Source organism: Gadus chalcogrammus, chromosome 5, assembly GCF_026213295.1.
Source record: "Gadus chalcogrammus isolate NIFS_2021 chromosome 5, NIFS_Gcha_1.0, whole genome shotgun sequence".
NCBI classification, from domain to species: domain Eukaryota; kingdom Metazoa; phylum Chordata; class Actinopteri; order Gadiformes; family Gadidae; genus Gadus; species Gadus chalcogrammus.
Genome location: NC_079416.1, coordinates 17,759,866 through 17,769,865, shown reverse-complemented (window position 1 = coordinate 17,769,865; position 10,000 = coordinate 17,759,866). Strand labels below are relative to the sequence as shown.

Sequence of the window (10,000 nt, the reverse complement as noted above, 5' to 3'; positions counted from 1 at the left end):
TATACCGGGGATCACATTCAAGTTGCTTTTCCATTACCCAGTATCCTATTAATGTCACAGCTGCGGAGTTGAGGTCTTACATCGTTTCAACGCCAGCTTCAAGTTGCACAATTTTCGGGGCATGTAATAGCCACCCTTGCAGCAGAACAGTGGTTTTTATCCTGTGTTTCCTATTCAATCAACGATAGACACCCCTGAGGGGTTTAAATACAAAATAAAGGTATAAAAAAATTGCTTAGTTACAGACCTTCGTTGAAAAGGAACAAACTTCAGATGTTACTATCATTTAAAACTCTTTAATTTGACTAATGAAATATGTATTTCTACTTAGTTCTAATAGCGGTCAAGGTAAAGTAAACAGCGAACTCTTGTGGTTTGTTTTTGTCATTACAACACTTTTGGTCGATGTGATTTGGGCTTTATCACAGAGGCATGGGGTGCGAACAGGGAGCTAATTAAGTTAATTATGGGTATGCACGCCAGTGCCCATTATAAGCTTAAGGAGATACACCTGCTTTCGCCCCTTCTATTACGCCTCTTTGATAAAAGCCTATTTACCTTGTCTACCTTGCAGGCTATTTCCTTTTGATGGCACTTTTAAATATATGCATCTTTAGAGAAGTCTCTCCAGGTTTTAGATATTGTGTCGAGCAATACGGGAGGTGAAACTCATAATATATAGATTCCTCCAAAGTGAAATATTTCAAGCCTTTATTTTTATTCATCTTGATTATCCTGGCTTTACAGCTAAGGAAACCCCCAAAATTCAGTATCTCCGAAAATTTGAATATAGTGAAAAAGCTCAATATAGTAGACTTAACGTGTCAAACTCTAATCAGCTAAACACCTCAAAATACCTACGACGGTTTCCTGAGTCTTTTAATGGTCCCAAAGTGAAGGCTGCAGCCTTGCTAGAACACTTGCTAGTCTCTCTCTAGATGAGGCTAGAGTGCGGCCTAGTGTTTGTAGCGTTAAAGGCACCCAGTGCAACTTTATGTAAACATTCAATGAAAAATAAACATTCAATTTCTAGTCTTTTTTACACGTAGTAAGTTTCAATAACTCCATACCACTACATATCGACATTCAAGGAGCAAAGATGAGACGTCGCTGTGTGGTGAGAACTGATAGAAAATCGTAAACAACAACAATCGCCGGTGGGGAGAAGCCATTTTTCCATTGACTGGAAGCCTGCTTTATTTATTGTAGGTTACAAAAAATAAAGAAAATGGCGGCATTGTTGTTGTTATCGATTTTCTATCAGTTCTCACCACACAACGACGTCTCATCTTTGCTGCTTGAATGTCGGTATGTAATGGTATGGAGTTATTGAAACTTACTACGTGTAAAAAAGACTAGATATTGAATGTTTATTTTTAAGCCTCGAAAGTTGCACTGGGTGCCTTTAAGAGTTTGGAACGACTTGCTAGGGTGGAATGGCTTCCACTTCTGCTTTTTAATATTGCTCCAGTGTTAAATATTTTAATTGTTGAAATTGTTATTGGCGACAGTAGTTAAACACCACCTGAGACAGGAGCCCAGGTTAAGCGGTTATGCAACTCTCGCGCCCCTTACACCGCACGGCTACGAGAGTTGCCTTTAAAGGCCGTGTTGCAGGGTCTCCTCCTCCTTGCGGCGGTGAGAAGCCATCAACTGCCGGCTCTGGTTGCTGAAGATTCGCTCACCGAACCGCCTATCCAGTGCTCTGGTCAGGGCCTGAAGGTCTCGCTTGTCCGCTTGGTCCAGGTCGAGCAGCACCCGTGCTGCCGTCCCCTCCAAGGCCAGCGCAAGTGGATGACGGCCTCCTCGGCACCCCAGCCGTTGTGCCACTCAGCAGGACGGAACTGAGCCAGGTATGGCTCCAGTGCCGTTGCCCCGGAAAACTTCGGCGGCCTAACCGCTGTTCTTGCCACCAGGGGGTGGTAGGCAGCTGCTGGTTCTCCAGTCCTCCCGGTCGTGGCCACAGGGGGGCGCTGCGCTCCCATAACGTTACGCAGGGTGCATTGTACTCCATGGGCTCGACCGTCGTTCTCGAGTCCCTCACCGCGTGCGCAGGCCAATTCCACTTCTGACACCAATCTGGCGAGCAGCACTGGAAGAACGAGACGGGAGCCCAGGCGGGAACCCTGTACACTGGGTTGTCAGTGGATGCCTTTGAGGCTTTATCCGACAACCTGAAAGAAGGATGCATCATCTCTCAGCTACATCCCAAGGATCAACTGTTGATGACCCTGATGGAGCTCCGGCTGAACCTATTGCTGGACGACATCGCAGAGAGGTTCAGTGTCTCAGTCTGTGGTCAGTAGGATAATCTCTCAGTGGCTGGACGTCATGGAGGAGAAGATGAGGTGCTATGTTCCACGGCTGCCCATGGAGACGATCCAGGCAACGATGCCACAGAGCTTCAAGGAACTTTATCCATTAACCACATGCGTAATCGACTGTTCTGAGACCGCACTTCAGAAGGCTCACAATCTGGACTCTAGAGGCGAGTCTTACAGTCATTACTATGGACATAATACAATCAAGTTCCTCATAGCTATTGCACCATGTGGTTTGATTATGTTCATCTCTCCAGCATAAGGTGGGAGATGCAGTGACAAGTTCATCACAGCCAACTCAGGGTTTCTGGAGTATCTTTGTCCAGGTGATGAGGTGAAGGCTGACCGAGGACTTGTTATCCAAGATCTTCTGTTTGAACGTAAAGTTAAGCTCGTCCTGTCAGCTTTCACCAGAAGAGGCCTTCCCTTGTCCGAAGAAGACACCACCAACACGAGGCGCATTGCCAACGTCCGAGTGCACGTTGAGAGGGTCATACGCCGCCTGAAGAACTACAGAATAGTCTCTCAAACAGTGCCCATTGACCTTGCCCCGAAATTTGACAAGATTCTGAGAGTCTGCAGGTCTATGTAATCTTCGTGGGGACATTATACAAGAAGATGAGGAATAATATGTTCAATCCGTTATAAGTTAAATCAGTTGTAATGGTTACATGGTTACAATGTTGTTTCTCTTGTTGTTTATATTGTTGATTTTTACAAATCTATAACAAACTTTAACTGATATCTGTACTTTTATACACAAACATGATGTCTTTGTCAGAGAGGGTCAATAAAATAAACTTGACACATTTGAGGCATTTGCTAAATCCTTTAATGATTGAGTTAATGCTTTGACATAATACTAAAAACGAATTGCATTAAAAACTATAGCCTATAAATATGTACAAGTAGTTAAGTAGTATATATTAATCATTTGCATAACTGCATATAAAGCTCACAGAGCAACAGGCGAGCTTCATTATACTCGTCTGAAACTAAAGGAAGCATGTCTCTGAAAAAGAATGCTCTTAGTCTAGCCAGTCTTTGCACAGAAAGCCTCATCATATGGAATGTGAAGCATTACCTGTTTTGAATGAGTCCAAATCAGTAACTTGCATGCCTTTAGCTTTGTGCAGAATAAGCTAATTTGTACTTGCATGTAGAAGCCGCGGGTAATCATTAAAATTATCCCCATATGACACCTGAGGCCACCGCCCCATGTCATCCACCTGTCGGTGGAGTTCATTAACCTCGGGTGGCGAAGTACAATCCCTCCATCCGAACCTTTGACATGTCTTTTGTCTCTACCCACGTTAGCCTTGTACACAATTTTTAAATAGGTCCCGCGCAGCGTGTGAATGCAAAGGATTGTGGGTATTTTGGCTTGTTGAGGAACCATCGATGCATCCTTGAAAAATTCTCGGAATTCTCAAAAATAAAGGACGCATTAAAGGCGCGAATTTCGAGTGTTCCCAACATTGGAAAAGTGCTTGTCGGCGTTCAATTACATAGCATCCTTAAAAGGGCAGCTGTTGAGCATGCTCCCTTCACATTGGGAAACTGATTCAGTAGGCTTCACGATCATGGGGAAGTCTGCTGACTTGACAGTTGGGCAGAACACACACACACATACACGTCACCTTTGTTCTGTGAATGTTTTCCGTCTGTGTGAACAATTTGGTTACGCAAAAAGACTAAGCTAAATTTTCATAAACAGTGTCTAATTGGTTTAATTTGCAATTACAAGCACATATTCATATACTGTGTGTGTGTGTGTGTGTGTGATTCTATGTGCATTTGTGAATGTGCTCTTTGCCATATTGTACTCTCAACTATAAAGTTTAGAAATTTGACTGTCCTGTAAATGTTTACCTTGTTTTTAAACCTGCTCTGTGTTAATAGCTTAACACTCTTTTTTATAGTGAAACAGTATGAATGCTGCTGACACAAATGTCTTGTGGTGGACAGAGATAAACGGGGGGATTTTTGTCAGGCATAAACAAATCCCTCCTGTAGTTGAAAGCACTAAGGCTCATGATTATTCACATTGTGTAATTTCCTGAAGAACAGAATCTAAAAATGAAGTTTCGATTTGTCGGTAACATTGGATTTTATGGATGGTTCCCATGTCATTTTGAAATCTGGTAAAAAAATATTGTGACATACAATTTTCAGTTCTCCTAAAATAAATGCAGAGCAATCAGTATCGCTCTCTCTCTCTCTCTCTCTCTCTCTCTCTCTCTCTCTCTCTCTCTCTCTCTCTCTCTCTCTCTCTCTCTCTCTCTCTCTCTCTGTCTCTCTCTCTCTCTCTCTCTCTGTCTCTGTCTCTGTCTCTGTCTCTGTCTCTGTCTCTCTCTCTCTCTCTCTCGCTCTCGCTCTCTCTCTCTCTCTCTCACTTAATATCTCTCTCCCTCCCTCTCTCTCTCTCTTACACTTTTTGATCATCTGATGGGCTTTATGTGTTTATGACATGCTGACAAGGCATTATGGTCACTACCCCGTAACAGATAACAGCCTATATAAGGATGTTGCTCTGAGGGCTTAACTACACTCTCTATCTGAAACAGCCAGGTAAGAAGCTTCGGCACACACTATACAGAGAGACACACAGACAGACGGAGGGACAGACAGACGGACAGACTATTGGCTCCTGAACACATGCAGGTGCTGATAGACAGACGTCGGAGGCAGTTGAAGAAAATAAGGAACCAAATCAAGCAAAGTCAAGTTTGGTTTCCTTCCAGCCACAACCTAATGGAGACCTTTCAAAGTAACCATTTGTGAACCTGTGTCTGTGTGTGTATACCATGTGTCTTGCTCTGTGTGTGTAACACAGGATGAAGCTTTTGGTGGCTGTCTCTATGTTGCTGGCTGTGGCCAGTTGTGCCAGCCTGTCCCTTGAAGACCTGGAGTTCCACGCATGGAAACTTCAATTTGGTAACATTAATTCACATTCAAAAGAAGTGTGTAGAACTACAGTATGTCCTTTCCCTGAACTTTCTCCATTGTAATGCTTCCTTTGTGTGCGGACAGGGAAGTCTTACAGCTCCCCCTCCGAGGAGGCCCAGCGCGAGCAGACCTGGCTCAGCAACCGTAAGCTGGTGCTGGTCCACAACATGCTGGCCGACCAGGAGATCAAGTCCTACCGCCTGGGCATGACCTACTTCGCGGATATGGTAGGTCACTGCAAAAAAAAACACCACCGAGCGAATGGCCGCGACCGGCCAAAGTGTTGAAATCAACCATCACCGTTTAAAAACTGATAACCATATCATATAATCATTTATTACACAGCTCTTTTTCAATGCCGTGGAACGCTCCGTTCACTTGCATGAGCCCTTCACAACTTCCGGCGGTGTATTATACTTGATAATTCACCGTTGCTAAGTCTAATTGACCGCTGTCAAGGAAAGTGGATTTTTGGCCGTCTTTCGTATCACTCCACAAGTCATTGGGTTACTTATCGTTTTGGCAAGTAGCCGTGTAATAAGTGGGATAATGTCTAGAACGTCCCCGGTCATTATCGAAAATAAGCCCCTTCAGGGCGAAGCAAGACACCTCCGCTGTGCGTCGGTGTCTGGTTTGCCCTGTCAGGGCTTATTTTCCCGATAATGACCGGTGTTCTATGCATTATCCCTTACATAATCACCTATATAACAAACGACACCTTTGCAAATCTGCAGTCATACATTCACCTTTCAACCCAAGCATTTCACACGAAAACCGTTGTCTTTCCCCCTGAAAGGAAAACGAGGAGTACAAGCAACTGATCGCCCGCGGCTGCCTGAAGTCCTTCAACACCTCCGCCTCCCGCCACGGCTCCGCCTTCCTCACCCAGCCGGAGGGCGCTGACCTGCCTCCCGCCGTGGACTGGAGGGACAAGGGCTACGTCACCGAAGTCAAGAACCAGAAGCAGTGTGGTTCCTGCTGGGCTTTCAGCACAGTATGTAACACTGTATATGTGTATGGGGGGGAGGTGGGGGGCACTATCATAGGAGGTACAGCGGGTTGGCTTGTAACCGCAAGGTTGTTGTCTGAGTGTCGAGGTGTCCCTGAGCAAGACGCCTAACCAGTAGCTGCTCCCGACGAGATGGCTGTCACTTTGCATGGTTTACCTCTGCCGTCCTTGTGTGAATTTGTGCATGAATGGGTGAATGTCAGGCAATATTGTAAAGCGCTTTGGATAAAAGCGCTATATAAACGCAATCCATTTACCATATGTGTGTGTGTGTGTGTGTGTGTGTATATGTGTTGATGTATGAATGCACATAAACGTTGTTCAGATGCGCCAGCTTTACATCTATACTTCATCATCTACTTTTTCCTCCTCTTCCTCATCTTCCTCCCCTGTCCACAGACAGGCTCTCTGGAGGGCCAGACCTTCAGGAAGACGGGCAAACTGGTGTCCCTGAGCGAGCAGCAGCTGGTGGACTGCTCCGGGGATTATGGCAACTTGGGGTGCATGGGGGGTCTGATGGACAGTGCCTTTGAATACATCATGGCCAGTAAAGGCCTCGACACAGAGGACTCCTACCCCTACGAGGCTGAGGTCAGTGGGTGGTGGTGGTGGTGGTGTAGATGGTGGTGTAGATGGTGGTGTAGATGGTGGTGTAGATGGTGGTGGTGGTGGTGTAGATGGTGGTGTAGATGGTGGTGTAGATGGTGGTGTAGGCAGGGCCGTCGATAAGGGGTGAAAGGTGATGACGATTCAGGGGGCCCACAGCCCAGGGGGGGCCCACAAAAAAAAAAATATATATATTTTTTTTTTTTTATTCTAAAATATTATTACATCACCAGCCCACAGTAGTACTATAGCACCCCCACAACAATGTCAGTACTGACATTGTTGATAATTAAAATTTGAATGGATAAGAAGATTATCCATATTTTAATGATAACGTAAGTCCTTTCTACCTTAACTCAAGTAATCTGAAAAACGGTCCCACGTTGACCCACACATTAACATATGACCTCACACTTCGATCTAAACTTCATCTATACGGCACTTTTGACACATTGATCACTAATGGCTACCAACGGTTGTGCCTCGACGGTTACCTCAACAACCCGTGGTTCTGTCTCTTAGGACGGGCAGTGCCGCTTCAACCCCGACACCGTCGGAGCCACATGCTCGGGCTACATGGATATCAAAACCGGCGACGAGAAAGCCCTACAGAAGGCCCTGGCCACGGTGGGACCCGTGTCCATCGCCATCGACGCCTCCCACTCCTCGTTCCAGCTCTACCAATCAGGTGAGAGACGGACGTAATGATGAGGTTGACGGGGGCCGTGTGTATCCTGTCGACGCAAACACATCGCAGGAAGAAGGACAGGTCACACTCGCACCACAAATGTTGGGCCTGCTTCTGAACCACAGTTTTGGGATAGGATAGGATAGTCTTTATCGTCCCCAAGGGGCAATTGGTTTGCAGACAGTAGTCAACAGAGCCAATACACATCATTAAATAAAAAATAAACATGAAAAACATAAATGCATATGACATACAGTAGATGATATCCTGAAATTGCAATGAGATATAAAGCACAAAGAGTTCATCAGTCTTCGTTAACCCGCTGTGTGTGTGAATGTGTGTAGGTGTGTATGATGAGTCTGATTGCAGTAGCACAGATTTGGACCATGGTGTTCTGGCTGTTGGATACGGGAGTGTCAAAAACCAAGACTATTGGCTGGTGAAGAACAGGTAAGGTCCACATCTAACTGTCCCACTCTACTCTTCCCACTGACCCCTGAACCGCAGAGAAGGTGTGTTACATAGGGGGGTGGGGGCAATTACAGCTATTTTTGAGTGCTGTGAACAAATATTAACATTAATTATTTTCATTACTGAGGTCATGTTGCCTATAGATCCATTGGTAGTGAATTGAGGGAAGACGATGATCTTAGTTCAAACATTAACATTAATCTTAATCCTTAATAAAAAAATAAATTATTCTTAATAATTTAACTTACTAACGTGGAGAAATAGGATTTTAAAATCATAATTACTCAAGGTCAGAAACCGAAGAGATGTTCCATTCATTCTGACCTATTAGAACTATGGAAGAACACTATTAGAACACTGTGGAAGATGCCCTTGTCCTCTTCCACTGTGTTTCTATCAATATATATATATGTATATATATATATATATACATATATATACATCATAAAGTGATATGTTTCTGCAGCTGGGGTCCGAGCTGGGGAAGCGAGGGCTACATCCTGATGAGCAGAAACAAGCACAACCAGTGTGGAGTGGCCAGTTCTGCCAGCTATCCTCTGGTGTAAGAAGGTGAATAATGCTACGATACATTTCTTCCCTACTATTCTTCCTTTCATCTTCCCTTCCAGTAATCCAATCATCCTTCTTTCCCTGCTTCCTTCATTTCACTCTGATTGCAGTGGTAATCTGCCTGCTCATTGTGTGTGTGTGTGTGTGTGTGTGTGTGTGTGTGTGTGTGTGTGTGTGTGTGTGTGTGTGTGTGTGTGTGTGTGTGTGTGTGTGTGTGTGTGTGTGTGTGTGTGTGTGTGTGTGTGTGTGTGTGTACAGCAGATTGTCCATTAACTGGCAGTTATGTTCTTACTTACAGGTGATGGAGGACGTCCCAAGGTGTGACAAATGTTGAGAGATTGGAAATATTAATTTGTATAAATCTATTAAAATGTCGGATTTATTGATCAATAAACTTGTTATCGCTTTGTTTACTCTACTTAATTTGGTCTTGTCAATGCTGCTGCAGGGGTTGATCTTGGGTTTGAGTGTACATACATAGTGTAATCTTGAGATTTGAAAAAAGCCTGTTCTCATACATGTATTTGCCTTAATGGAGAACCCACCGCCTAAAGCAAGAAAGAACTGTAGTTGCATCATTGTCACCATTCACGCTTTCCTGATAACGTTAGCAAGCATTGTGTGTGTTGTAAATTAATAGGCGTAGTAGGCTAGCACGTCACACATTTTATATAATTATTTCGATATTTTATATAGGCCTATAAATCATAACTTATTCTGACAAATTATTAAATTTGGCCAATCCAAATACAGAAATGCAGTTATCTTTTACAGTAAAAGTCAGTGACGGGAATATAATTGTCTTCTATTCTCTGATGAGATGGGTGACATCTGTTTTAATCATGGGCAAACAGTGTCCCCGATGTAAGTAATGAAATGCATGAAGTTGTAGCCTAATTTGCCAATCCTAAATGTCGCATTGGGTCTGGTTGCGAAAATATTTGGTAGAAGAAGTAGAGAAACAGAAGAGAGAAAGGGAAAACTTATTAACAAACACAGATTGTGTGGCAGAAAGTGACCTGCGCCTCTCTGTTTTTTCCTTATTCTCTCAATGACAGAAATGTTAAACAGGCTGGAAACTGCGAGTGGTGCTATCCGGTGTGGTGTCATCCTTAATTCAAGTATGTCTACAATCCAGCGACATTGATGTCGTTCTTAAAACGATATCTGGGGAAAGTCGAAAAACTGCAGAGAGAGAGAGAGAGAGAGAGAGAGAGAGAGAGAGAGAGAGAGAGAGAGAGAGAGAGAGAGAGAGAGAGAGAGAGAGAGAGAGAGAGAGAGAGAGAGAGAGAGAGAGAGAGAGAGAGAGAGAGAGAGAGAGAGAGAGAGAGAGAGAGAGAGAGAGAGAGAGAGAGAGAGAGAGAGAGGCAAGGAGCCCAGAAGAAG

At 44.2% G+C, this 10,000-nt stretch overlaps 1 protein-coding gene across 1 annotated transcript; it reads left to right on the top strand.

Moving 5' to 3' along the window:
- Positions 1-4,792: 4,792 nt before the first annotated feature.
- ctsl.1 (cathepsin L.1) lies at positions 4,793-9,044 on the top strand. Its single transcript, XM_056590218.1, has 9 exons — positions 4,793-4,892; positions 5,158-5,258; positions 5,355-5,497; positions 6,067-6,264; positions 6,679-6,870; positions 7,408-7,573; positions 7,918-8,023; positions 8,511-8,614; positions 8,913-9,044. The coding sequence occupies exons 2-8, from the start codon at positions 5,159-5,161 to the stop codon at positions 8,608-8,610; spliced, it is 1,005 nt and encodes a 334-aa protein (XP_056446193.1). The 5' UTR covers positions 4,793-4,892; position 5,158; the 3' UTR covers positions 8,611-8,614; positions 8,913-9,044.
- The last annotated feature ends 956 nt before the right edge of the window (positions 9,045-10,000 follow it).